This window comes from Ochotona princeps, chromosome 15, assembly GCF_030435755.1.
Source record: "Ochotona princeps isolate mOchPri1 chromosome 15, mOchPri1.hap1, whole genome shotgun sequence".
Classification (NCBI taxonomy): domain Eukaryota; kingdom Metazoa; phylum Chordata; class Mammalia; order Lagomorpha; family Ochotonidae; genus Ochotona; species Ochotona princeps.
In genome coordinates, this window is record NC_080846.1 from 16176024 (window position 1) to 16203826 (window position 27803).

The 27803-nt window shown below is 51.7% G+C and overlaps 1 protein-coding gene across 5 annotated transcripts; it reads left to right on the forward strand.

Moving 5' to 3' along the window:
• Positions 1–348: 348 nt before the first annotated feature.
• Positions 349–27803, forward strand: IKZF4 (IKAROS family zinc finger 4). 5 transcript variants are annotated; one of them, XM_058673833.1, is made up of 11 exons: positions 588–633; positions 9094–9143; positions 13719–13868; positions 15612–15705; positions 16952–17056; positions 17953–18213; positions 18807–18974; positions 21735–21884; positions 22247–22378; positions 23910–24176; positions 24577–27803. In XM_058673833.1, the coding sequence occupies exons 3-11, from the start codon at positions 13782–13784 to the stop codon at positions 24768–24770; spliced, it is 1458 nt and encodes a 485-aa protein (XP_058529816.1). In that variant the 5' UTR covers positions 588–633; positions 9094–9143; positions 13719–13781; the 3' UTR covers positions 24771–27803. The 5 variants fall into 5 exon arrangements, with proteins under 5 accessions (XP_036348255.1, XP_058529816.1, XP_004589708.1 ...); XM_004589651.3 differs by having other exon boundaries at positions 23910–27803; XM_036492362.2 differs by lacking the exons at positions 13719–13868; positions 15612–15705 and having other exon boundaries at positions 349–633; positions 23910–27803.

The following is a 27803-nucleotide window of genomic DNA, read 5'->3' on the forward strand; positions in this document are numbered from 1 at the left end:
GGGGACCTGAAGATTCTGTCCCTTCCAACCTGTCCTCCAGCACGCCCGCCTGGAAAGACGCAGCATACCAAGTTGGAAAAAAAAAATCCGTGTTGCCGCAGGGCCAGGCACCAGGGGCAGGCATCCCGGGGCACGTGGTGCGCCCAGTTTCCACACGGGACGCCGGCCAAGGGCCAGCGTTTGAGTCACCCTCTGTGCGCGACAGCTTTTTTTCGGACTGGAGCCTTTCGACGCTCGGCTATTCTCCCCTAGCTCCTCTCCCTTTTTTTTTTCCCCAGCAGTCTCCCGGGCTTGGGGGCGCTCGGTGTTCGGCCACGCCGCCTGTCGCCTGGTAGTGGGACCGGAAGTTGTTCGGGGGAGGGGTGGGGGGGAGAAGGCAGTGATGGGGGGGGCTCCTGAGGGGGGCCAGTGCCTCCTCAGGTGAAGCCACTGATGAAGATGGAGCCGCCGCCGCCGCTGAGCGACCGGGCCTCGGCTCCGGCCCGGCTGCCGCCGCCTCAGTGACCCTGCTACCCCCGCACTGGGCCAGCCGGGCCAGAGTGGGGGACCCCTGCCGCCCCGCCCCCCTCTCCCCAAAAGCATCCCCTCTCCCCCCCACCCCCAACAGCCTGCGCGCGCGCGGAGACGCCTCAGGTGAGTGGGGGCGGGGCTTCGGTGAGGCGGGGGAGGGGCCTCGGCGGCAGAGGCGGGGCCTGAGGGGCTGGGGCGCGAGGCGAGGGGGAGCCGTGGGCAGCGGGTGGGCGAGGGCCGGGGAGGCGGCCACCCGGCCAAGGGAGCCGACCCGAGGCCCCGGCATTGAGAGGAGGCAGCGGGGCCCTGGAGGTCCTCAGGAGTCTAGAGATGATAGGTCGAGGCCGTGGGCTGAGGATGGTGGGAACTGGAGTGTTCGCAGGGGGATGGGGGACTCCTCCGTGGGGGCGGCCTGCCGGGGTTAGAACCGACGGAGAGTACAGAGAGAATGCCTGAGAGAAGCGCACAGCGAGGGACCGAGGGGTTTGGTTGCGAAAACTGGAGAGAAAGCCACAGGCCAAGGTGGTGGTGATGAGCGGGCAGAAGAAAGGTGGTTGAGAATGAAGTTAGGGAGTAGTGAGTAGGGGTGCTGGCAAGGAGTGTGTGAGCAAGGCTGAGAACTCTTAAGAACGGGGCAAAGGAAGCCCCTGGGGCCGGCAGCTAGCTACACACCTGGGGAGCAGGCTGCCGGGCTTCTAGAATGCGGAGACTGCCCTCCGTTGGCCCCCCTCCCACAGACCCAATCTTCTCGATTCCTGGTCTGCTAGCTGTGTAGATTCTCACTGCCCACACGTGACTGCCTGGAGACCGTGCTGGACTGAGTGGAATGTGGTTCCTTAGATAACCCAGTTAGGTGAGAGATGCCTAGTCCCCTCTCCGGGGCCAAGAACTTACTGACTCTGCCCCAGGAAGATCTGCCATGGTCCCAACTCCACTTTGTGTCCAGTTTTACATTCCTCCACTTGTCTCGTTCCCTCATAAGTAAAACTGTCTGCTTACAGCTCTACCAACTCTCATATGTCTGGTATCTGCTGCTGAGCCCGTTTCCCCGCGACCTGAGGCCCTCCGGGTAGCAGCAGTGGGTTTGGTTTTGTTCCTGTCATGCTCACATTTCAGCCTTAAGGCTTCAGTTTGCCTTCCGGGATTATGGCCACCAACTGACCACAGAGCATGGCCGTCTCCCCTAACATCTTTGCCCACTGGCCTGTGGGGAAGGTTTGTGTCTAAATCCTTCGGAAGCAAGAAAAACACATGTCTGACATCCCAGATCACCTCCCCTAAGGCATCTCAGATTCTGAGAGCGTGGGCCACAGCAGTCTTAGTGTAGTGTCTGCTTTGGTGGAGAATGTACAAAAGGCTTAGCGGATAATCCTTCCTCTGCTCAGGAGCCCATCAGTGTCGGCAGGTCCAGGAACCCTGCGAGCTTGCCTTCCCTTGTAGCAGTCCTAAACCAGAGAACCCACACAGTTCCTTGGGCCGTGAGAACAGTAAGATGAGGGGCTCCTAAGGTAAAGTCTTCCAACTATGGCCTTGCCAATAGGAAGCAGGAGAGATTTCCCTAGAGTGTTGGGGGCCTCCCACTGAAGTCTCACCTCACCCACAGCTGCTGATGGCTCCAGCCCAGCGCCCTCCCCCAGCCCCCACCTGCAGGCGTTCCCTTGCAGCCTGTGCCTGGTTCACTTCCTCTCAGCAGGTTGAGGGTAAGTCACATTTCAGGACTCCCTGACCTTTTCCCAGTGAAAATGAAACTGAAAAGTTTCTTCTTCCTTTCTTTTAAGTTTGAAAGCTGCAGCCTGTACTTCCCAGCATGGGAGACACTCATCCCGCTTTTCACCCTATCCGCCTCCCCTCAATAGCCACAAAAGAATTACTTTCTTCCAGACTGGCCACCTGCCCTCCTCCCCACTTCAGTCACACACGTGCTAAGAAAAAAAAAAGTTGCTGTTGGGCAGGTGTTTGTAGCTTCCTTTTGTTGTGTGGGAAAATGTTGAGAATATGGGATGCTGCAGTGCGAAGGGACTCCCTTTCTTGATTGGTTTCTTGACTCTGCTGGAGAAGGCTTTGAATTCCAGGTTGTTTGATTTGCCTGCTCTTCTAAGCAGAGGTATGGGTTCCATTCTGGAAACAGAGAGACAGGGTCAGGACGTATCAGAGAAAAGCATCTAAGTAAGGGTAGGACTGATCTTAATGACCGGGTCTCCCGGGGTGGGACCTGCTTGGAAGCCTGTGATGTGGTACATGTGCTGGGGAAGTCCTTCATCTCAGGAACGCTGTTCCCACCTTACAGAGACTTAGCATCGAGTCTTGGTATTTCCTACAGGCCCATGATTTCTGACAGAAGATATGGGAAAAAGAAAATGTTTTCTTCTCGCATCCCTAAGCCTGTATCTCCAGTTCAGCAATTTAAGACACCAAAGATGCAGTGCCCAAAGGTGTTCATTCTTTCATTCTGAAGTTGAGGAAGGAAGGCAGGTGATTCCAGGCTTTTTTTTTTTTTTAACAGACTAAGAGGCTGGAGACCTTTTGCCAACTCCATTCTGCTCTGAGGCACTTCTGTCCTCAAACCTTCAAAACATGAAGGAGAAAGGCACACCCGAATAACTTAGAGCAAGATTGTTAAGAGAGAAACCTGGAAGTATCTTATCTTTCTGGCTCAAACAACAGTGAGGACTTTTTTTTTTTAAGGCAGAGAGACAGATGGAGAAAGATCTTGCATTTGGTAGTTCACTCCCCAAATGTCTGCAACAGCCAGGGCTGGACTGGGCCAAGCTGAACCCTGGAACTCAAGGTTTTTCATGTAGGGGCAAGAACCAAAGTGCTTGAGCTCTCACCTGCTGCCTCCCAGGCTGTACATTATCAGGAAACTGGAAGCATAAATAGGACCCTAGCTAGGCACACCAGGCAGGGATGTGGGTATCCCACATAGCAAATGTTTGCTCCAACAGTGAGTTCTTTTGATCAGCACATAGTAGGGACTTCTGGGCCAGGATTGCAAACGTTCTTGTCTCACATGATTTTGCCACTGTACCTTGTATAAAATAGTTGAGACTCATGTGTCATTTCAAACACTTGAGAGAGCTAACCCTGTAGTAGGCATCTTCTGCTTCCAAACTGAGGCAGATTTTATTCCCTTGCTCTACTTTCCCCACCCCGTGCAGAAACACAGCTCAACAGTAGTTACCTCGAGGAGCCTTTCCATACACACAGGGGTATACCCCCCAAATTCCTGAAAGCATCATCTCTTGTTGATCACAGTTGGTGATCCAAAGTGTTTAGCTTGACCCTTCTCCGTAGTTCCTTAAGTTCCAAACTGAGACACAGGAAGAACAGGATTATCTCGCCTCCCACCATAAATCTCAGCCTTCTCTCTGTCATAGGGAGGACAGAGGAAGACACAGAATGAGAGAAAAGGTGTGTCCACCTGAAAGTTAGAAGGAGCCAATGAGGTGCTCTTTCCCCACTACCCAGGTACTGTGTTCCCAGATATCACCCCTTCTGTTTTTAGGGACTGACCATTGCTAGGGTGACCTGGGGACTCATGCCATCCTCCCTGCTCCCAACACTTGGATAATGAGGCTGAGCCATCTTCATCTGTGTCACCCGTAGACAGAAGGTCACTGTCTACAGCCTGGTGAAAAAATGAGTCAGACTTTTCCACTGTAAAGACAGACGCACACACACAAAAAAAGACAGATGCACGAACTGTACAAAGGTTGGTGAGTTTTCTTCAAAGGGCACAGGCTGACCCTGAAGATGGTTTCAGTTCTACTCATGGCTCAGTGCCAAGGTGTTTTTCTTGGAAAGAGGTGGGCAGACAGTGTGTGATTCACATTTTTTTCCTTACCTCTGCCCCTTCCCCCTCCCCAAGTTTCCAAAGTCCAGTCAGAGAGTAGGGCCAGCTGTGTGAGTCCAGCTTGATTTCGCTGAATTTATTCCATTCAGGAGAGCGCAGATGGCAGAGGATGATGCCACAGGTTTGATCTACTGGAGTTGCTCACACCATGGGCCAGGCACCTGGAAAATGTCTTGTGAATAATCACCTGACTCCAGCTTGGAACACAGCTCCCATGGGAAACTGGAGAAAAAAATTTTTTTTCTTCTCCCTGTTGAAGTTTGGCAATAATAACCACCCCCCCACACCAAAAAAAAAAAAAAGCCTGGATCTTTACCACCCTCTTTCCAACAGCATCCTCCTCCCTATCTTTCTACCCACTAGGCCTCACTATGTATATCATTAAAATTCTGATTTGGGGATGTCACTGGCTGTGTAACAAATTCTTCTTTAAAAAAAGAAAAAAAGACTATTTAAAAATCAAGGTGAGAGAGAGGTAGTAATAGCTAAAGCTCTTCCATCCACTGGCCTGTTCCCCAAATGGCCACATAGCCAGAGCTGGGCCAGGCCAAGATCAAGAGTTAGGAACTCCATCTGTGTCTTTCACATGGGTGTTGAGGTCCAAGCACCTGAGCCATCCTCTGCTGTCTTCCCAGATGTACCAGAAAGTTGTATTGGAATTGGAGCATCCAGAACCTGAACTAGCACTGTGACATGGGATGCTGGTATTTTGAAAGGTGGCTCATCCCCCAGCACTACAACTCCCAGCACCGGATCTGACAAAATTCTTTGGAGGATTTTCAGAGTTTTTATTTCTTAGGATATCTATCCTGTTTCAGGAATTTCAGAGCCACTACACAGGGAAAACTACTTCATCATATTTTTTATTCTCAATATTTAGAGCTATAGGAATGCTTCAGGGTACCAGGGTAGGAGCTGATGCTATGCCTATCCTTGGAAGCAAGGAACAATCAGGATTGATCATAACTGTTGCTTGTCAGGGAGTCTGGTAGGACACCTTGTGTCTAGAAAGGGCAGCGTTCCTGTTCAAATGTAATAACATGTTGGCAAGAGAAGACCATGGCCATGGAACACTCTTAGGATGCCAAATGGGCTCAACAGAACAGGGAAGAAAATGTCTGCAAAGGTTACTATGACCCCTCATTCCTGCCTCCTCTTGGGCACACTTCCTTTTGAATTGGGTGATTGTTTCAGTTTCTGAGTATTGAGCTCACTGGGCTGAATTCACATTACATTATGTGCCTACCTTCATCCCTGAGTGATATTTATGCTGCTTTAAAACCACTTTCCTGCTAAGATCTTTGAACCAAGCCTGTGTTGTGTAACTAACTTCTCTCTGTGTGTACCTCCTCCTACTGCGAAGTGTCTCAGATTGCCACTGCCTAATTTGACCCGGTTCCTCTTAGTAGGTTCTGCCTGCCTAGGGAATGCACTAAGGGATAGGGAGGGGGAAGGTTGGGAGGACCCACTGCCAGGAGATCTGAGCAGAGTACAGCACATCTACTGATTTTGCATTTGGCTCTCAGAAAACCAGCACTGGGAACAGCAGAATCTCAATCCTTCTCACTTCCAGGGTTACCAGCTTGGCGTTTGGACCAGTTGGAAGCAGCTCAATACTGATTTTGCCCAAGATGTGTCACAGAGCACCTGTTAAGAGCAATTAAGAAGGAGGCGAGTTCAGTTTACTGCTAGGAAGAAAGCCCAACTCAAAAAAAACAACTCCTTCAGGCCCCACAGGAGATTGTTTTGGGGCCATTTGGGCAAGTGTCCAAGAATGATATGCACTTCCTGAGCCAGTGCTAGCTAAATGCTGTGCTTCAGCTGTTCTGCCCACCTAGTGTGGAGTTAACTTCTGGTTCTCAGTCTCTCTCTCTCTCTCTCTCTCTCTCTCTCTCTCTCTCTCTCTCTCTCACACACACACACACACACACACACACACACTCAGAGTGTGCGAAATGCTTACGCTAGCATATTTCTCCCTATGGAACTGGCTCAACTTGTTTTTCCTTTTTAAGTAACAGACCCCACTCCCTTGGGGATAACACCAAAGGAAAAGATGCCTTAATTGATGTTAGAACCAGGGGGAAAAAAAAAAGGCCTGGAGATCCACGAAGGCCTGGATAAGGCAGCCTCAAGAGGAAGCAGTGTGATCTAACGGGAGAACCTGCCCAGAGAGGCAGGAGACCTGCAGCTTCCTTGGCTCCAGCAAGGGGCCTCCCTGCCATGAGCAGAAAATAGGGAACATCCTGCTCACTGTGGCCGTTCCCCGGGTGGAAAGTGGCTGTGGGAAGTTGCATGAGCCACTTCGCAGTAGTTTTGCAAAACCCCTCTGGGCATCTGTGGGGCTGCTGACTTGGAACAGAAAGGAGCCCTGGACAGCAGCCCTCATCCACAGATCTCGGATCTCAGAGCACCTCCAGTGGCTGCTTCCAGAGGGTCCAAGGTCTGTAACCACACTGAACTGGAGCTCTTCCAATCATCATGCCTAAGGGAACACTCAAGGAAGCACTTAGGACTGTAGCTTGTTCTAGCCATCTGGTCCCCAAGCTGGGTCCATGCAGGGAGGATGTCAAGAGGGAAATGTACTTGGACCATACCTAGGCTTCCCAGGGAAATGTGCTTGAGGCTCGGACTCTCAGACACAGTGAGGGGAGCAGCGTTGGTGAAGTGGGGAAGGCCCAACTTTTAGCTTTTTTCCTGAGCTTTCCCTCAGTGTGTGTTCTGCACTCACTTGCCCCACTCCCAGTTCCCGTCAGTCTGCCCTAGTGAGATCCTTCTGAGACTAGGAGCCCAGACCCTTCCCTTGCCTCACTGGCACTCCCAGATCTACCTCTGGGGCGTTGATTTTTCACCAGGTGAGTGGAACAACCAATCTCAGATGTATGTACATTTCTACCACAGTTTTTTTTCCCCCTCTACCATAGGCTCCTAAGGAGATAATTCATTGCAACAATTATCACTTTTAATTGTCCTCAGTTCCTGTTGTTTAATGCTCTACTGCCAATTATGTCTTGCCTTCCCTCAAATAGACTAACCTGCATTTTAAATTCAGACTGCTCCCTAACAAACAAACAAACAAAGATAAGCATAGCAAATTATTGACCAGAGGGTGGGGAAAACCACTGAAAAGTTGAACTGTTTATTTATTTTTTTTTAAGATTTATTTCTTTTTATTGGAAAGTCAGATATACAGAGAGGAGAAGAGACAGAGAGGAAGATCTTCCATCCAATGATTCACTCCCCAAGTGACTGCTACGGCCGGTGTTGCGTCAATCCGAAACCAGGAGCCAGGAACTTCCTCTAAGTCTCCCATGCAGGTGTAGGGTACCAAGGCTTTGGGCCTGCCTCGACTGCTTTCCCAGGGTACAAGCAGGGAGCTGAATGGGAAGTGGAGTTGCCGGGATTAGAACCAGCATCCATATGGGATTCTGGCACATACAAGGCAAGGACTTCAGCCGCCAGGTCACTGCGCTGGGCCCTGAACTTATTTATTGCACCTTCAGAAGGGGGTTCACCACTGCCTCCCCCCGCCCCGCTGCTTTCCTCACACACTCTCTTATGCTACCTTCCCCATCCAACTCTTTGAAGTAACAACCGACTTCTTCCTCTGTTGCCACCCTATCCTTAACTGAGGCCCAGAGCCACTGTGGAGACTGCGTCTTTGCCTCCTGATAGATAAAGCTTCATCTGTTGGGACTGGCACAGTGGTGTGGCAGTAAAGCCACTACCTGTGTAGTGCCCACATCCCACATGGCACCTATTCAAGGTCCATCTGCTCTACTTCCGATGTAGCTCCATGCTGATGTGCTTGGAAAAAGCTACAGAAAGTGTTCTAAGTGCTTGGACCCATGTGTGAGGCCCAGAAGAAGCTTCTGGCTCTCGGTTTGGGCCTAGACCAGCCCCAACTGCTGCAGCCATTTGGCCTATTTGGGGAATAAACCAGCAAATGGAACACACTCTCTCTTCTCTCTCTCTCTCTCTCTCTCTCTCTCTCTGGCCTTCTTTTCCTGTGATTCTACCCTTTAAATAAATAAATAAATTGGGCCTGGCATGGTAGCCTAATGGCTAAAGTCCTCGCCTTGCATGTGCCAGAACCCCATATGGTTGCTGGTTCTAATCCTGGCTGTTCCACTTCCTTTCCAGTTCCCTGCTTGTGGCCTGGAAAAGCAGCTGGGGACAGCCCAAAGCTTTGGGATCCTGCATCCATGTGGGAGACCTGGAGGAAGCTCCCGGCTCCTGGTTTCAGATTGGTTCAGCTTTTCCTGTTGTAACCACTTGGGGAATGAACCAGCAGATGGAAAAGCTTTCTCTGAGTCTCTCCTTCTCTATGTAAATGTGGCTTTCCAATAAAAACAAATAAATCTTTAAAATACTAATACTAATAATAAAAGCCTCGACTGTCTCCTGCAGTGTCAGTGCTACTTCCAAGGGCAGGGTCTGTATGTGCTGGAAACCTGGAGTGCCCTGAGTTAAAGCACCTCCCGCACCAGGGCTGGGAGAGGCTGCAGAGGGGGAGCCGGGAGCAGGGAGCAGGAAGGGGCCTGGGATGTGTAAGTCAAGGCACCACGTCTTTGTCAGCAGGCCAGAGCATGAGGTCCTGCTTCTTCTATAGGACTGTATCAGATCATGCTCCAGGGCTGCTTTAGGTTTCTCACTGACTCCAGAATGTTAAAGAAAGATCTGCCTTCCCCAGACTTGACTCTAACAGCGGCTGTTTCCTCTTTCAACAGGATCTTTAAGATGGACATAGAAGACTGCAATGGCCGCTCCTATATGTCTGGTATGCCTACTTGTGTGTCCCAAACGTAAGGGCTGGGAGCAGGCATCCTCCCGCTAGGGTCTCAGAGGTGATGCTTGGGTCCATTAGCCCTTCGCAATGCACAAGTACTGTGATTTACATTTCCTAAATAGTGATTACTTCCCCAGGATTCTTGGGGGGCAAGGAGGGATAGGGGACTAGAATGTAAGTGACCTATTGGAGGAACAGATACAAAGCATACCCAGATGGAAGAAAGATGGTTCCTGCTGCTCTGATGTCACTAACCAAATATAAAATTCCATCCCATCCCATGAGCTGAGAGAGCAGCATTCCAACCCTCCAAGGCTTTCCGAGGCCAGGTATAGGTGTGTAGATGAGTGAAGTAGCTTAGGATAACAAATGGAAGAGGATGGTGAGACTGTCTTGAACTGTTGAACATGTCCTGCCTCCAGCAGCCTTCAGTGTCCTCCACATGCCATGCAGGGAGGTGTCTCTACATGGCCCAGACTCCTGTACTTTTCAAGAGGAATCAGAAATCCAAGTTTTAGGGGTCAATGTTGTAATATAGTAGGTTAAGCCACCACCTGCAATGCCAGAATCCCCAATGGGTTCCAGTTTGTGTCCCAACTATTTCACTTCTGATCTAGCTCCCTGCTAATGGTCTGGAAAAAAACAGGGAAAGGCATTGCAAGTGCTTAAGTACCTGCCACCACTTACGAGACCTGGAAGAAACTCCTGGTTTCAGCTGGCCTGGTCCTTGCCCATTGCGGCTGTCTGAGGACTGAATGAGCAGACAGAAGAACTCTCTTGTTCTGTCTGTCTCTAACTCTGATTTTAAATAAATAAATAAATATTGAAAAAAATCCAAATTTTAAATAAAGTGTGTCTTCACTTTAAAATAATGATTATTTTAAAAATAATCCATAAAACAAGTAAAATTTATTTCTCCTAAATTCTAGTAGTTTACAGCCTTTGGAGGTGGAAATGGAGAGCCCAATTTTTCTTCCCCCCAATCTTTTTCCATAATCTTAATACATTACAGTTTTTTACTCCAGCTAAATATTATTGAAGTGGAAGAGATAATTTCTTATGGTATAAGTGGCATTTTATTTATTTTCTTATGGTATAACTGCATTTTATTTATTTTTGAAGATTGACTTATTTCTTTGAAAGAGAGAGGGAAAGGGGCCCGTCAGCGTGGCCTAGCGGCTAAAGTCCTCGCCTTGAAAGCCCCGGGATCCCATATGGGCGCCGGTTCTAATCCCGGCAGCTCCACTTCCCATCCAGCTCCCTGCTTGTGGCCTGGGAAAGCAGTTGAGGACGGCCCAATGCATTGGGACACTGCACCCGCGTGGGAGACCCGGAAGAGGTTCCTGGTTCCTGGCTTTGGATCAGCGCGCACCGGCCCGTTGCGGCTCACTTGGGGAGTGAATCATTGGATGGAAGATCTTCCTCTCTGTCTCTCCTCCTCTCTGTATATCCGGCTTTCCAATAATAATAAATCTTAAAAAAAAAAAAAAAAAAAAGAAAGAGAGGGAGAGGAGAGGGAGAGGGCCCGGCACAGTAGCGCAGTGGTTTAAGTCCTCGCCGTGCACGCGCCAGGATCCCATATGGTCGCCAGTTCTAATCTCAGCGGCCCTGCTTCCCATCCAGCTCCCTGCTTGTGGCCTGGGAAAGCAGTTGGGGACGGCCCAAATCCTTGGGACCCTGCACCCAGTGGGAGAGGTGCCTGGTTCCTGGTGTTGGATCGGCACAGCACCGGCCGTTGCGCTCACTTGGGGAGTGAATCATTGGATGGAAGATCTTCCTCTCTGTCTCTCCTCCTCTGTATATCTGACTTTGTAATAAAAATAAATAAATCCTTAAAAAAAAAAAAAGAAAGAAAGAAAGAGGGAGACAGAAGGAGATCTTTTATTCACTCATTCACTTCCCAGATGGCCACAATAGCTTGCTGAAGCCAGGTTCTAGGAGCTTCTTCCAGGTTTCCCTTGTGGATGGCAGGAGTCTGTACACTTGGGCCATCCTCTGCTTTTCCCAGTCCACCAACAGGGGGCTGCATCTGAAGTAGAGCCACTGGGACACCTACTGGTACCCAAATGAGATGCCCACATTGCAGCTTTACCCAGCAGCCACAACACTAGGCCCCTTAGGTGGCATTTTAGAGACATCGAAGTCATCAGGTTTAACAAGATGAAAAGAAATCAAGAATTTTAGCAAGGGTGCCCTCTCTCTCTCACTCTATCTCTCTGAAAGTGTAGGGAAAAGGTCTTCAGTGGTTTGTATTTGGGACAGAAGGAATCGTGTTTTGGTTCATTAGAATGTCAGAGCAGGAAGTGATTACTAGAGGTAAAGGGAGCCTGAACTGAATTTTGATGGTATAGGTGTCCCCAGTCCAGGCCCCATCGTGGATTGACCAGCAGCGTACTTTACTTTTATTTTTTAAACTGTGAAGCAGGACTAATAAAGAGATCATTAGCATGGACTGTGGGAGGCAGCAAGGTCAGATGCAGGCATGAAAGGCATTGCCAACACCAGGGAAACATCCAGCTAGGTGTCGACTCTGACTTGTTTTCATTTAAGGAAGGAAGGCAATAAAGTGAGTGAAGGCATTTGATCCCTGATACATGTGGGCCACAATGACAGGGATCAGGTGGACGGATTTAATTGGAAGACACTTTATTGGTACCAAATCTTGGTCCTTCTGAGTAATCAGCCACTCCGTCTGCCTCCTACTCAAAGCAACCCTTTCGGCAAACTGCTGTTGAGCCCCAGATATGCTTGGGACCCTGCCTGAGAGCGGGGGCTCACTCAAGGCTTGCACATGAGAAGCTCTGAGGGGGCTTGTGAAGTCTCCCTTGGAGCTCTTTTCAGTACTACCCATGGAGAATACTGGGTGCTAGTGGAAGACTGGTGAGGGTATTTGCTCACTGCTCCATGGACCAAGCTGTCCCCTCTTGCAGCAAGTTGACATTTCCTAGATCAGAAGCACCTCTGCCCAGAGTGGTTTTTGAATGAAAGTAGAAGCCAGAGATCCTTATCTGGGCTTGGAGCCTTCCAGAGAGGGTAAAGGGAAAGCCAAAGAAGGGCTAACGTGGGCTCTGCCAAGTGGCTCCCTGTGGGACTAGGTGTACGTGTGAGGACTGGGTGGTCCCCACCACAGGCCCCTCTCCTGGGCTGCTGGGGGAGCAACAGAGGCTCAGGCCTCAGCATGCAAGCTTATGAAGCACCCCAGGGCCCCTTCAAGATAGTCCCTGCTCTTCTTCGTCCACTCCAGGTGGCTTTCTGTCGCTTGGCCCTTTGAGGAAGGGGAGATCTCTCCTGTTCTTCAAAGAGATTGCACCACCTCACAGAAGCTCACCCACAAAAGTCTGTCCTCTCTCCAAAAGTACCAGTCATCTTGGAGCAGGGAGGGGGAGAGGGGGTAAAAGCAGCAGCAATCCATGAATGGGCCACCCAGACCACCCTCCACACGCCGCATCCCCTTTAATGAGAAGTGAGTTGCTTGAGCCCACCTCGTGGAGTTAACTGACTGAGCTGTGCTTGTCCCAGGTTTTCTAGTACTGTGCAAGGTTTAAGGGAACCTTAAACAAAAAGAATGTAGGAGGTGGGCAGCTCCAAGTACCACAGCCCCTCCTACCTCCAAATTCTTGGAATCAGAAAATGTAGTGTCCCAAAGTAGGTCAGCTCATCCACCAGCAGCTCCTCCAGCAGGGACAGGAGCAGAGGCCTCATCCTGACAAGAGGGAGGATTCTTACAGGGCTGTGGGGGGCCGGGCAGCTGGGCAGGCAGCTGGAGCCCCAGGGGCACAGGTGAGAGGAGCGGGAAGCCGACCCCAACCTGCTTGCCTGGGACCTGGAGGGACCCAGGCAACGGTGCTGCCTGCACTAGCCTGAGCCCAGACTGCTGCTCCCTCCTGCTGCTGAGAAGGCGGGCAGGCTGTCAGTTCCCAGATGAAGAGAGCGACCTGCCTCCTGGCCAAGGGGAAGCCTGAGTTTGGTGGGGGAGGGGCATTCTGCCGAGAGCCTTGAAGCTGCCCCTTGTCCTGGGCCCCATGACCTCTGGGGCCTTGGCTTCCCTGGCTGGCACAGGATTGGGCCTTCCCTGGGGGCCCCTCCCGTTCTCCCTCCCACCACAAGCTCATCCATCTCCCCCTCTCTCTTGCTCTCTCTCTCTCTCTCTCTCTCTCTCTCTCATACACACACACACACACACACACACACACACACACACACACACTTGCCTCTCTCAGGCATTTGTTGTGCAGTTCTTCTTTGTCTGCTGGGCAGGAGGGCAAAGGCATCGGCCTCCTCCTCCTGGTGCGCACACCCGCGCTCCCACCCCTTGGCTGTCGTGGAAAAGGGATGCCTTAGCCCAGCAGCATCCCCCACCGTACACACACACACACTCTCTTCAGCCCCCTCCCCAGCACATCCAAGCGTCTCCCTCTCTCTCTCTCACTCACTCACACACACTCTCTCTCTTTCCACACACATCCACCCCAGGCTGAGCGGTTCTCGCTGGCTGCAACCGTGGGCCCCTGCTCACCGTGCGGCTGCCGCTGCCTGCGAAATGACGGCGGTTCCCCTCACTTCCAGGAATCCACGCTTCCTGGAAGGTGAGTGGCTGGGCTCACCCCTGCCTGCCACCGAGACGCAGACATGCACACACCACCCGCACTCCCTCGCCGTTTCCAAGGCGGCGGCTGCGTTCGCACCCCAGGGTCTCACCGGCAAGGGAAGGATAATGTAAGTTCAGGCAGAAGGCGGCCAGTGGAGGGGGTGGGAAGGGGGTTGCCGGGGCTAGGGAGCCAATTCAGTAACAACTCCCAAGCCAGAGGAGAGGGAGAGGATGGGGGCTGTGTGTGTAGCGGGGGAGGGGGGCGTTCCTCCTTACACTCGCGCGGAGGATGGGAAAGGGTGTTTGGTGTTGCTAAGCAGAGCCGGTGACTTGGACAGTGGGAGCCTGTGGTGACATCTTGATTAGGCCTTGGGGACAGAGGTAGAGCTGCCCCGGGGGGAGGGGTGCAATACCGAAACAGGCCTGGGTGGGAATGGGTGGGAGAAGGAATCAAGGTGAGGAATTGAAGCCCCTGGCCGCAGGAGCCTCAGCTGGGAACCAAGCAGAGCTCGGAGGGGCCTCAGCCGTCTCCCCACAATAGCTGGGCATGGGCGTCTCTCCACACCCTGCCAGCAGGCCAGCGCCCCAACACCCCACAGCCCACGGTCCAGAGAGGGATAAGCAATGAGGATGAAGTCCCTTGCAGAAAAGTGTGGAGGCTGTGCCAGCTGGGGGCCCTTCCCCACGAGGTGGCTAGTCTTGGAAAGGACAGAGGAGGGACAGCAAGCACTGAGCGCAGGCCTCCTTCAACCTGCGAGGCATGGAGCCTGTGGCTTCCCTGGGCCCTCCCCTTCTCCCTCCAGCATTCCTGCCCTTTACTGTCTCACAGTTCCTTTCAAGTGAACCTCAGGCTTTGGCTTTGCCCTCTGAGGGGAGGGGAGGGCTCAGCCAATCCATGACGATGACTTTGACCAGCAAGATTTCTCTGAGACCCGAGAACAGCCCTCATTCTTGTCTTTGACAGTCTGGGATTTCTTGGGCATCCCAGGCATTTGAAATTCCCTCACTGGGGTTTCTGGGGCTAAGAGAGAAACTGCCGAACTTACTTCCTACATCTGATTCTCATTCCCAGTACCCACTGGCTAGACATCCACCTTCCGGGGCCCCGATGCCTTGCCAGCCCCAGAGGCAGGTTCATTTTTATATAGTAGCCCCGTGAAAATGGCCCTGAGCCTGTCTTCCCTCTCAGCTTGCTCCCAGGGAAGACAAGAGCATCAAAGAGCCTCTGGAATTACAGGGGGAGAGGCTCTAGAGGCCACAGCTTTTCCTCCGATTTTCAGGCCTTGGTGGGGGAGAGCCACAAGGGATGCTTTCCCTTTAATGCCCTGAAGTATCCCTTTAAGGATATTTTTCCCCATATAGCAAGCCCCTGGTTCCAGCAGGCAGCCACAAACTAGTAAGCTAGGACCAGGGATGGAGTTCCAGCCGGCTCTCACTCCTCCTTTTAGGGTCAAGGCCTTGGCACCAGGGCCTAGAGCCCTGTTTCTCCCTATTATTAACATCGAGGGACTGAGAACAAGTCAGAACCAACATTGAAGGAGGAAAAAAGAAAGTTCAGTCTAGTCCCTTGTAACCCCGTGCACAGCTGAAAGGGCGTCTTTTAAAACGGAGTCTGAAGTCTCCAAGTCTTCATCACCTCCCGACGCTTACTTCTCGGCTTTCAGGCCACGTTTCTGGAGAACCACGTCTCCCCCCACCCAAGACCCTGTGGGAAGGCTCAGGTTCCCGCGGCTGTCTCTCAGAGTTAGTGAACAGCAAACTTCCGTAGGCTCCGATGGGCTAGAATGGGGGAAATGGGACTTTTAGGAGAGGATATGGATGGGAAATGGTCCCAAAGTCCTGAGTGGTTGTTTTCTTCCCACTGACCAAAGCTGGAGAGGGATCCCTCAGGAGGGTGTGTTCCGGATTTCTTGCCTCAGGCCCAAGACTCCAACCATTTTATAATGGAATCTTTATTTTGTGAAAGTAAGTATGTGTATAGCTGGGCAATTGGGGAAAGTACTAATAGGTGGACTTTAGGAATAAATTTTAGGGGTTTTCTGTCTCTCTCTCTCTCCCCCCGTCCCCCTTTTCATTCACTCTCGCTTGCCATGTTCAGGCCTGTGCACACATCCATGCATGTTCATATTAGCAGATGATATAGCAAGTTAAGGATATGTTTATCCCAGTCGGTATGTTCTCTCTTTGTATATCTACATATGTGATATGTGTATCTCTGTATGTTTATCTCCATGTGTTTTTATTTTACCTATGTATTTGTACAGAAGATTATGGGGAGATGGGATTTAAATAAAAAAAAGACATTCCTAACTTCAGGTACGTAACTGATTTTTAAAAACATTATGAAACTCTCAAAAATATTTTTACAAAGCAAGTTGTCAATAAACTAAAATATATTGAGAAGCACATTTGAGTGGTAAGGGACTATCAGTTGGTCAGTGCGGTTGGAGTCAGATCAGAAGGAGATCCTTCAGTGTGGTCAAGATTTTGCTAAAATTTGGAAAATTGGATAGACTCAACTGTCCCTTCCTGAGACAGTGACCCCCCAGTGGACTGTGCAGGTGGCAGTTCAGGGCATAGGCTCTTACCATCTGTGTTTTGAGCCCAGTTTTGCCACTAGCTGAATGTGAACTTAGGAACATAAGCTCTGTTGTGCCATGGCTCCTCAGCTGAAAAAACTGATACTGTTAGCATCTGCCTGAAAGGGCGGGGCAGTTCATGACGGTTAAAAGACACAATCCATTTTTAGTATATAGCACCCGGCACATAGTAACCCCTCAAGTAAATTAACTTCTATCATCATCATTACTAGCACCCCCCCCCAACTTCCTACAGATCTCAAAGCTGCTGTTGGGGACCCTGGAAAGAAACAGTAGGGAAAAAAAGTATGTCCTGAATCACCATCCTCCAGAGGTCCCCATTTTCCTCTCCGCTTTGGCCCGCCCAGCCCCAGCACTGCTTCCTGTGGGTGTCAGGCAGTAATGCTTGCGGATCTTCCCCTCAGGCCCAGATAAAGGTAGGGTAGGCACAGCCCAGTAACCGAAGGCACGGAAGTCAGCACCAGGCACCCTGCTGGTAGGGGCCTGAGGTAGGATGCCTGGTACACAACCGCACCCTGGCTATGGAGTAAATGTGAGAATTAAACCTGATTCTTCGGGCAGTGGACAGTGGGATGGCTCCAACTCGTTGCCTTCTTGTTCTCTCCTCCAAGGTAGCGGGGACTCATCTCTGGAGAAGGAGTTCCTTGGGGCCCCGGTGGGGCCCTCGGTGAGCACCCCCAACAGCCAGCACTCTTCTCCCAGCCGCTCGCTCAGTGGTAAGTGCACCTCCCTGGCCCCTCCTGATGCCAGGCACCCCCTCAGCGTGTGGCCCTCGCTTCACCTCCTACTGGCCCCATGGTTGTCTCCCTTCGATTTCCTGCCCAGAGTCTGAAAGCTCAAGAGAGCCCAGGGTCTAGGGTTTTTCTAGCTTCAAAAAAGAGAATGACTAGTCACTGCCAGCCTAGGGTGGAATGAAAAGAGGCAGGGACAGGATTGAGGTGAAGGCTCCAGAAGAGAACGTGGGGCTTGGGGAAGCAGGTAGATGGAAGACCCCACTCACCATGCAGACAGGGTCACCACAATCACCCCTCCCCAGCTGGCCCTAGATGTGACATTCTCTAAATGGTTTGAATAGCCAGGAATGTAGGTCAGAGCTAGAGCCAAGGCCTTCGCAATAGCTCCTCCCTCTTTGGTCCCCTCCTCTGCCTCAGCGTTCTGCGGAGGTGGGGTGGGGGGGTCTTAGGAGTCTTAGGGGGTAAGGGGATAGTGTGAGCCATGTCTGTCTCTTAGCCTTGCCCTCTACAGCTTGTTCCCCCTTCGTCCTCAGACTGTTTTCCCGCCACTGCTACTTGCTGGCTTCCTGCCTGGGGCCCAGCTAAGCAGACATCTTTCTTAATGTCAAGAAAGTGGAAAAAAAAAAAGCTGCTCTTGGCCACCTCCTCTGCCTAGTGCTGGAACCATCCTGTAGTCTCTATTGTTTGTCCTCTGAGGCCTCTTTGCCCCCATGGGTGGGAAAAAAAGAAAGGGTGGTTTGGCTCCCAGTGGACCACTGATGGTCAGTGGGGATTGGAGCCTGTTGACATGTTTGAAGACCTGTGCAGGTGGCAGGCCTGTTTAGAAGTCTGACTCTGGCCTGGCCTGTCTCTGTTTTAAATGCCATCCCACCCTCCAGCCAACTCCATCAAGGTGGAGATGTACAGCGATGAAGAGTCCAGCCGACTGCTGGGGCCAGATGAGCGGCTCCTGGAAAAGGATGATAGCGTGATTGTGGAAGACTCGTTGTCAGAGCCCTTGGGCTACTGCGATGGGAGTGGACCGGAGCCCCATTCTCCAGGAGGCATCCGGCTGCCCAACGGCAAGCTCAAATGTGATGTCTGTGGCATGGTCTGTATTGGACCCAACGTGCTCATGGTGCACAAACGCAGCCACACGGGTGAGTGGGCCAGAGGGGTTCAGGGAGGAGCGCTAGGGAGGGCCACGAAGCACAGGCAGTGCTGGGGGTGAGAGTCGGGCAGCCTCAGAAAGGGACGTTTCTCAGCGTATTATCTCACTGACTCAAAGAAACCTTAGCAGAAGAGACAGAATTTGGACCCCTCTCAACATCCGTACTTCTCTGTTACAAAGAAAGCCTGAAGCCTTTCTCAGAGTGTGGAGAGGGGAAAGTGCCATAGCCTTGAGAAGAAGCTGGTGGTCCAGCCCAGGTGGGGCTCCTGGGTAGTGTTTGGGGCTTCCCAACCACACTCTTTGAAAAACAAGAAACACAAGTACCTCCCCTTTTCTGCCTCCTTTGGGTCTCTGAGGCAGAGTGGGCCCGTTGGAGCCGGTTCTGATACCAGCCCTTTGTCCCCTGGCACTGCCACACACCTCTAATCCACAGATTTCCAAGGTGAGGTTGTCGCCCAGGGACATCATTCAGGCAGGCTTTGCGTGAGAGTGGACGCAGCTCTCTCTCCTTCCGGGTGCACTTGGGGGATCCCTTCAAAGCTCCTCACCTGCTGTGTCTGGGATCTCTGCTTCGACCTGCAGGAGAAAGGCCCTTCCACTGCAACCAGTGCGGGGCCTCCTTCACTCAGAAGGGGAATCTGCTGCGCCACATCAAGCTGCACTCCGGGGAGAAGCCCTTTAAATGCCCCTTTTGCAACTACGCCTGCCGGCGGAGGGACGCACTCACGGGCCACCTCCGCACACACTCAGGTCAGTGACTGGCAGGAAACAGGGGCGGTGGGGGGGTGCTGTTTTTGTTTTGTTTTGTTTTGTTTATTTTTTTGACTTTTATTTTAGAGAACTGCTAGGATACCACCTGTGCTCCATGCCCCACCTCTGAGCCCCAGGGAAGCCCCTGCTCCCACATCACTGGCCCCAGGCCCACACTGTCTGGTAGTGTCTTTACCCTGCCCCGCAGCTGTGGCGGTCCTGGTTGTCCCCTGGCCATCCTTTCCTTTACCTTCTCCTGACTCCTGGGAACATCTCAGGGCCTCCAAAACTGGGAAAATGGGAGCCTAGGGTCTCTGAGTAGGAAGAATACCCCATTTCCATTCCCTATTCCAGAGGAGGCCGGGGTTTAAAGCAGCATAGAGGAACTGGGTTGGCAAGATTTCCAAGCCCAGTCAAGACTGAGTCAATATCTGTCTGAACGAGCTAGACAGATAACACACTTCTGAGGCTTTAGACTTTCTGCTTGGACTTGGGACTTGGGAAGAGGCCAGGAGCTGAGCTAGCAGGAAGGAGGAAGTTCAAGACTGGGAAGACACAGAAAGAAAGGGAAGAGGGTAAAGAAGTAGGGTATGTCCTTGGACACTTTGCTGGCTACTTTTTTGTTAAATTCTCCTATGCCAGAGCTCACAAGAACAATGCCTTCGGGCTCGGCAGCGTGGCCTAGTGGCTAAGGTCCTCGCCTTGATCCCATATGGCCGCTGGTTCTAATCCCAGCAGCTCCACTTCCTCTCTGTCTCTCCTCCTCTCAGTATATCTGACTTTGTAATAAAAATACAATAAATCTTTTAAAAAAAAAAGAACAATGCCTTCGCCACCTTCTCCATGCCCTACCTCTTCCTGTCGCCCACGTGTCCCAGCTTCTCTCACCTTATGATGAGGACCCGTTGGTGTACGTGGGTAAGCAGGCAGGGCCACTGTTGATTCATGCTTTCTAGTCTACAGAGCATGTCCTCTGTGTCTCATCATGTTCCAAGGAAGATGCGATTAGCCCCATCATACTGACAGTGAGAGCCAAGCCGAGGCTCCTCAGGTAGAGTCAGGGAGGACAAGTTTGGGATGCAGAACTCCACTGCAGCCTGGCTGGGACCCCATTGAGGGTCAGAGTACAGGCACCTTTTCTGAAAAAATGGTGTAGCTCCCTTTGCTGGCTTGGAACAAGCCCCTAGAATTTTTTTCCCTTAAGATTTGTGTATTATTTATTTAAAAGGCACAGTGACAGAGAGACAGTAAGAGAAGGAGAGAGAGACAGAGAGAGTATGTGTGTCCCATTCCCTGGATCATTCTCTAAATGCCCACAACAGCTGGAGCTGGGCCAGGCCAAAGCCAGGAGTTAGAAGTTTCATTCAAGTCTTGCACACCAGTAGTAGGAACCTAGACACTTAGGTCATATTCAGCCGCTTTCCCAAGCATTTCACTAGCAAGCCAGGTCAGAAGTGGAGCTGCCAGGACTTGAAGTGGCACTCTGACATAGGATGCCAGCATAGCAAACAGTGCCTTAACTTGTTGTGCCATAGCACCGGCCCTAGCCCTTAGAGTGCTTAGCAGTGAGCACAGCTGAATAGATGTTGGCTGTTGGCCGGTAGACTGTTAATGACACACAAAGACAGGCATGAGAGGGCTTCCAAAAGTTCATAGAAAACAGGAATTAGGGAAAAAAGAAAGACTATACATAATTTTTTAAAATTGTACCAAAATTAGCTTAGTTTTTAAATTTCATTTTTCCACAACCTTTTGGAAGTCCTCTCCCATAGCATTGGGTCCCATCTGAGATTCAGTTACGACTCACTGTCAAAGAAAAGAGATTAGAAAAATCATTCCCCTCCCAACTGTTAAACCAGTTCCCCAAGGAGCCCAGGGTGGATAAGAACTGTAGGGTTCAATTCACAGAGCAAGAGCAAAATGGAGGGTGATTATTCCAGTCAAGGCCAAGTTGAGGCTGGAGGCGGGCAGTGAATACTAATCTAATAGAGATGCCCTTTCTGGACTCCCTGCTTTATAAGAGCAAGAAATATAAAATATACTATACCTTGTTTCTTCACTTTTTGCCTCCCCTTTCACAAATATCCGTAAACAAAGTGTCAATCTCAGTTTCTTCAGTAGGATTTCTGTAAGATCTTATATACCTGGTCCTTAAAAGAATCCAAATTTGGTGTTCTCTCCTTCTTTTCCTTTTCTCAGCATTCCTCTGTCATTGATGGGCTTTCTGGGCTTCCTTGGGGTATCAGTGTGGAGGGACAGAAAAGAGCCAGGCAAACCTCACTAGAGATGCAGATGTACCTGCCAGTAAAAGGGCAAGGGAAGCTGCCTCTTCCCACATGGGCAGGTCTAAGGGAACTCCCTTCTGTCACTGCAACCTGTCAATTTCCCCAAAACCAGAACAACAACAACAAAAAACCTTGTCAGATAAGCAGCAAGCCTGCCTGCCTCACCACCACCTTGAAAGGTGAAACCACAATCTGGCCCAGGCTCTGAGATTGTGGCCTGGGGCCCCTTGCTCCCTGTGAGCTTCTGGAAGCCCGCCCTGTGACCTGTGCTGCATGGAGCTCTGTGCTCTGAGGTCCCCTTGTCCTCACAGCTGCACATAACTTACCCACCCCCAATTTTGGTTCCTTTGTCCATATTCTAGAATCCCCGTCCGCCAGCTTCTTGCACTCCCGTGCTGATGCCCACTGGGTACACACCAGATGATGTTGCACGGGGAGCAATAACTCTGACACCTTCTCCCCCTCTCCTCTGCAGTCTCCTCTCCCACGGTGGGCAAACCTTACAAGTGTAACTACTGTGGCCGCAGCTACAAGCAGCAGAGCACTCTGGAGGAGCACAAGGAACGCTGTCACAACTACCTGCAAAGTATCAGCACTGATGCGCAGGCCTTGGCCGGACAGCCAGGTGGGGGCACAGCCACAGTGTGGTGGGGGGGAGGGGCAAGGGTGTGGAGGGCGGGGCCGGCACCTCTCCCCACCCCTTCCCCAGGGGTGAGATTCATGCCCCACCCCCAGAGGAGCATGCTGGTGTAGGGTCAATAGGGGTGTCCTAGAGGTAAGGGGACTTTGGGACTATGTCCTCAGGTTAACAGGAAGAACTCGGGGAGCATCAAATCAGCAGTCAGAAGCACAGGATTGTCTCACAGGATCTGAAAGGTTAACTGGGATGAACCTGAGGGTAGGAGACAGAGCCCAGCTGCCTAGGCAGCAGCTCTGACCTCCGGAGTCTGTGGGCCTGCTGAGCCGGTGCTACCTCCCTGTCGCCAGGTGATGAGATCCGTGACCTGGAAATGGTGCCAGACTCCATGCTGCACTCGTCATCCGAGCGGCCCACGTTCATTGATCGTCTGGCCAACAGCCTCACCAAACGCAAGCGTTCTACCCCCCAAAAGTTTGTAGGTAAGAGGGCAGTTGGAAAGGAGACATCAGATGCAGCTCCAATCAGCCTGAGCTCTGCTTGACACTAAGCCACGACTTTTGGGCTTGAAATGTGCTGGGAGGGGGAGGAAAGCAGGCTGGTGGTCTGCAGTGCTGAAGATCTGTCTCTAACCCCCAGGGAAGGATGCGTCTTGAGAGTGGAGAGAGGTTGGAGCAGAGGGCTGTTGTTGGGTACTCAGACTCCTTCCAGTTTTGTTTTTGGAAAGATTGCTTTTTTAAGCAATCTGAGTTGCAGTAGGGAGAGATACTGGGGGCTGTGGCATAGAGGGTAAAGTCATTACCTGTGATGCTAGCATCCCATATGGATGCCAGTTAAAGACCCAGCTGCTGCATATCAGAACCAGCTCCCTGAAAATGCACCTGGGAAGGCAGCGGAGGATGGCCAGAGTACCTGGGCCCCTGCATCCAGGTGATATGGAAGTGATGCCAAAGTGCTATGGGTAATATGGAAGAAACTTCTGGCTCCAGACTATAGACCAACCCAGCTCTGGCCTTTGTAGCCATTTGGGGAGCAAATCAGTGGATGGAAGATCTCTGTCTCTTCTCTCTTTGTAACTCTGCCTTTTAAGCAAATAAATACATTTTTTAAAGAAAGATTTATTTATTTTTATTGGAAAGTCAGATATACAGAGAAGGAAGAGATACAGATTGAAAGATCTTCTGTCCACTGGTTCACTCCCCAAGTGGCAGCAGAAGCTGGAGCTGAGCCAGTCCGAAGCAAGGAGACAGGAGCTTCCTCTGGGTCTCCCACATGTGTTTGTGGTCTCAAGGCTTTGGGCTGTCCCAGCTGCTTTCTCAGGCCACAGACAGCTGGATGGGAAGTGGAGCAGCCAGAATTAGAACCAGCGGCCATATGGAGTCCCAGCACATGCATGACGAGGACTTTAGCCGCTAGGTTCCTGCACTGAGTCCACGATTAAATAAACCTTTAAGAGAGAGAGGGAGAGACAGATATTGCATCCGCATCTGCTAGTTCACTCCTCAAATGGCTGCAGTGGCCAGGGCTTAACCAGGCCAAAGACAGGACCCAAGAGCTTCTTGTAGGTCTGCCATGGGGGTACAGGGGCCTAAGCACGGGGGCCATTCTCCACTGCATTCCTGGCACAGAGAGAGCTGGATTGAAAGTGAAGCAGCTGGGACTTTGGAAGCATAATCTACTCTACCACAGTGTTGCTTGCCATACTACCCCTACCCACATGTCCTTCTTTTATTTCCCCCAGTTTTTGAGGGTAGCAAGGATCTGTGTGGGATCTCGGAGGCACAGAGAGAGAGGAAGTATGACCTAGTTCCCCATGTTTCGTTAGCCTTGGGTCCCTGTGGACCTGGAGTTTATGGTGAGGGAAGGAAGCGTTCCTGCTACCTGGGTGGGGACTGAGTCCTTCTCCTTCTAGAGGGCGAGAGAACCTGCTCTCAGGGATCCGAGGTCAATGGCAGTGATTGCCACTGCATCCACACACTGGAAGCAGCAGTACTGAGAGCTCCTTCTTCCCAGGTGACAAGCAGATGCGCTTCAGCCTCTCGGACCTTCCCTACGATGTGAACTCGGGTGGCTATGAGAAGGATGTGGAGCTGGTTGCCCACCACGGCCTGGAGCCTGGCTTCGGAGGGTCTCTGGCCTTCGTGGGTACGGAGCATCTGCGTCCCCTCCGCCTGCCACCCACCAACTGCATCTCAGAACTCACGCCCGTCATCAGCTCCGTCTACACCCAGATGCAACCCCTTCCCAGCCGCCTGGAGCTTCCGGGCTCCCGAGAGGCAGGTGAGGGACCCGAGGACCTGGCCGATGGGGGTCCCCTCCTCTACCGGGCCCGGGGCCCCCTGGCTGACCCTGGCGCCTCCCCCAGCAATGGCTGCCAGGACTCCACAGACACAGACAGCAACCACGAAGATCGGGTTGGGGGGGTGGTGCCTCTCCCTCAGGGTCCCCCACCCCAGCCCCCACCCACCATTGTGGTGGGCCGGCACAGTCCTGCCTACGCCAAAGAGGACCCCAAGCCACAGGAGGGGTTACTACGGGGCACCCCAGGCCCCTCCAAGGAAGTGCTTCGGGTGGTGGGTGAGAGTGGTGAGCCTGTGAAGGCCTTCAAGTGTGAGCACTGCCGTATCCTCTTCCTGGACCATGTCATGTTCACCATCCACATGGGCTGCCACGGCTTCAGAGACCCCTTCGAGTGCAACATCTGTGGCTACCACAGCCAGGATCGGTACGAGTTCTCCTCCCACATCGTGCGGGGAGAGCACAAGGTGGGCTAGGGACCTGTGCCTGTGCCCGCAGCCCGCCACTCCACTGCCCCACCTAATGGTGTCTAGCCCTGTTTTCCCCCACCGCATCCCAAGGAGCTTTGCTTTGTAGTCCCCCACCACTGGCTACCTAACTTCACACCTGACCCTGACCCCAGCTCCCTCACTTCCTCCTCGACTCTGACATCTGTAAGCATTGTGACGACACAGGTCTCTTACTTAGGTCTCCCCTTCCGTCTCCTCACAGCAAATATGCTGAGCTCTTTCTCACTTGGTTGGCTTCTTCTCTGCCTTGTGTTGGCACTTGTTTGCCACGCCCTCACCCTCCTGCCCACCACGCCCTTCCGCTTCAGGCTGTTTGGGTTTTTGGGTTTTTTTTCCCCTGGCTGACCTAGCCTTCTCCCTTGGCCCCTTGGGCAGGAAGCTCCTCTCTTGAGCCTCTTGTCAGTTTCCACCCTGCACATTCTGATTCTTCCTTCTCTCTCTTGGGCCCTCCCTCAGCTCTGTGGCATTATAATCTCCTCTCTGGGACCCTCCAGCCTGGGACTCCATACCTCTTGTGCCCTCTCTCTTCAGGCAGCTTGCACTATTATTGAGTGAATGAAGAATTTCCTCCCATGGAAGTTGAAGGGGGCTCAAGAACTTCTCCCCAGACACTGTGGGACTGCAGGTCCTCCTGCCAGTCCTTTCTAGAATGAGTTCCAGAAAACCTGCCTTCAGGTCTCCCTCTAGGATGTGACAGACCCCTTCCCTCACCTCCAGTGAACCCCCAGCATGGCTCCCATCTCTTCAACTGCCAGTCTACACAGTGGTGGCTTTTCTCTCCTTGGAGTGCCCCAAATGTATCTCCTCAGGGGCCAAGGGTAGGCCCTCTGTCTTGGACACATTGGGAGCCACAGGTGCCTAGCTGGGAACCAGGGCATAGGAAGGGGGAGCCACAGTGCTCTCTCCTGCACCTCTCAAATTTCTTCAGTCTTGCGACTTCCCTAAAGGCTCTCAGGGACTCCTTCAGTCCCCATTCTGTGAGAAATTAGCAGATTGCTTGCTGCCTGCTGACCAGGGGGTGTCTCGTGTCTTGGCCCCTTGGGTCACACTGCCTTCTCCCGCTCTCTTCCTGCAGGAGTCCCCCACCATGTCACCAGGTTCCTGGGCCCTGTCCTTGTTACCCCAGGCAGGTGTCTCCTTTCTCTCTCCTGATTTTCAGTGTAACCAAAAATTATCCCATGATGAGCAAGGGCTTGCATCCCCCCCAGCCCACATCCCCCCTTCCTTGTTCCATCATGAATGGGATGGGCACAACAGAACCCAAGGTGGACATTCACTGCCCACGTCCATACTCAGTTCTCAGACACAGGGCAAGAGGGGTGCTCCTCCCACCTCTGGCCCCGCCCTGGCTACTGCAGAGAACCCCACTTAGTTGGGAAAGTTGGGACTGGTGGGAAGGGGCAGGAACAGCCCCAGCTCCGCTGCAAATGGCAGCCCTTCTTCTCCAGGAACTCCCTGCCCAGGGCCACAGCCATCCCACTCTCTGCTTCCTTGAGATTCAAACCAAAGGCTGTTTTTCTATGTTTAAAGAAAGAAAAAAGAAAAAAAAAAAAGTAAAAACCAAACACAACACCTCACAAGTTGTAACTCTTGCTCCTTCTCCTCCTTTCCTTCCCTCCCTTTCCCCTCAATTTTTCTTTGCATTTGTCCTATCCTATCTGTATTGGCTCTTTTTGCCTCCAGCTTTTCTCACTCCCTATCAGGGATTTTGGGGAGGAGGCATGGTAAGGGGTGGGCTAAGGACCAGACCCTGGAATTGGGACTCCAAAGGGCTCCGGGAAGGGCCCACCTCACTCTGTCATGGGAAGGGAAATAAGCTTCTCCTCTCCCCCTTTTTTTTTTTCTCTGTTCCCTGGTTTCCCAGACAGAACCAGGTTCACAGGGAGAGGCATTGTTGGGGAGCTGCTCCTCCTCAACAGTGTAGCAATAAACAGGTGCTGCCGAGGGCAGAGACTGAGGTGGAAGACCTGAGCTGGGAGGAGGGCAGCCTCTGGAGTGGGCAGGGTCCTCTCCACAGCACCCCAGGGTGCCAGCTCTCCATCTAAGGACAGCAGCAGAGCTGAGGCTAGTGTGGGGCTTGTCCTGGACCCTGGTTGTTGAGCCCTTCCTGTTAGACCTGGCTCCCCACCTGTTCTGTGTCTGTTGTGTATCTGGTGACACCTCATAAGGACTAGTCCCTTCTGGGCATCAGAGCCTTAGGCTTCTCCACACCCCTCCCCGTCCCCTCCCATAGTCAGCTCTGGCACCTGCAGCCTCCCGGGACATGAAGGACTATGCTCTGAGGCTAGACTCTGTGCCCATGAGAGCAGAGACTGGAAGGGCAAGACCAGGTGCTATGGAGGGGAGAGTGAACCAGCGAACTCCCCTGTCTCTCTCCAGACCATCACTGCACTTTAACCAGGGTCTTAGGTACAAAATCCTACTCTTCAGAGCCTGCCAGCTCTGCGACCTCAAACACCCTCATGCTTTCTCCCAGCTCCTTTTGCATTTCAAAAACTATATTAAAAATTTTAATGAAAATTTTTCACACATACATACACACACACACACACACTGAAACCCACCTGGAGAAAAGAGGTGTTTCCTTTTATATTGCTGTTCAAAGTCAACACCACAAAAAATATTTCTTAATAGATACTTTTCCAGGCCTTTGTGTGTGTGTGTATCAGTGTCAAAGCTGCAGATGGGATTTTGTAATACTTCTGGCAGCTTCTTTCCATATGTACATAATATATATATATATATATATTTTTAATCAGAGTTATGGAGAACAAAAAGAGAAAAAAAATAGAACACGGAAGCAAGTGCAATACCACCTCTCCTCTCTCCCAGGGTCTCCTCCATAGCCTATGTTTGGTCTCCCCTTTGAGCCTTTCCCCCTCACCTCCGCCTTTCTTCTGATTCCCTCCCCACCTTTTTTTTTTTATGTTTTTCTCCTCTCTCAAGAGGGGTTAAACTAGCTTTTGAGACTTACTGCAAAGCGTTTTTGTATATGTAATATATTGTAAGTAAATATTTGTGTAACGGAGATATACTACTGTAAGTTTTGTACTGTACTGGCTGAAGGTCTGTTATAAATAAACATGAGTAATTTAACACC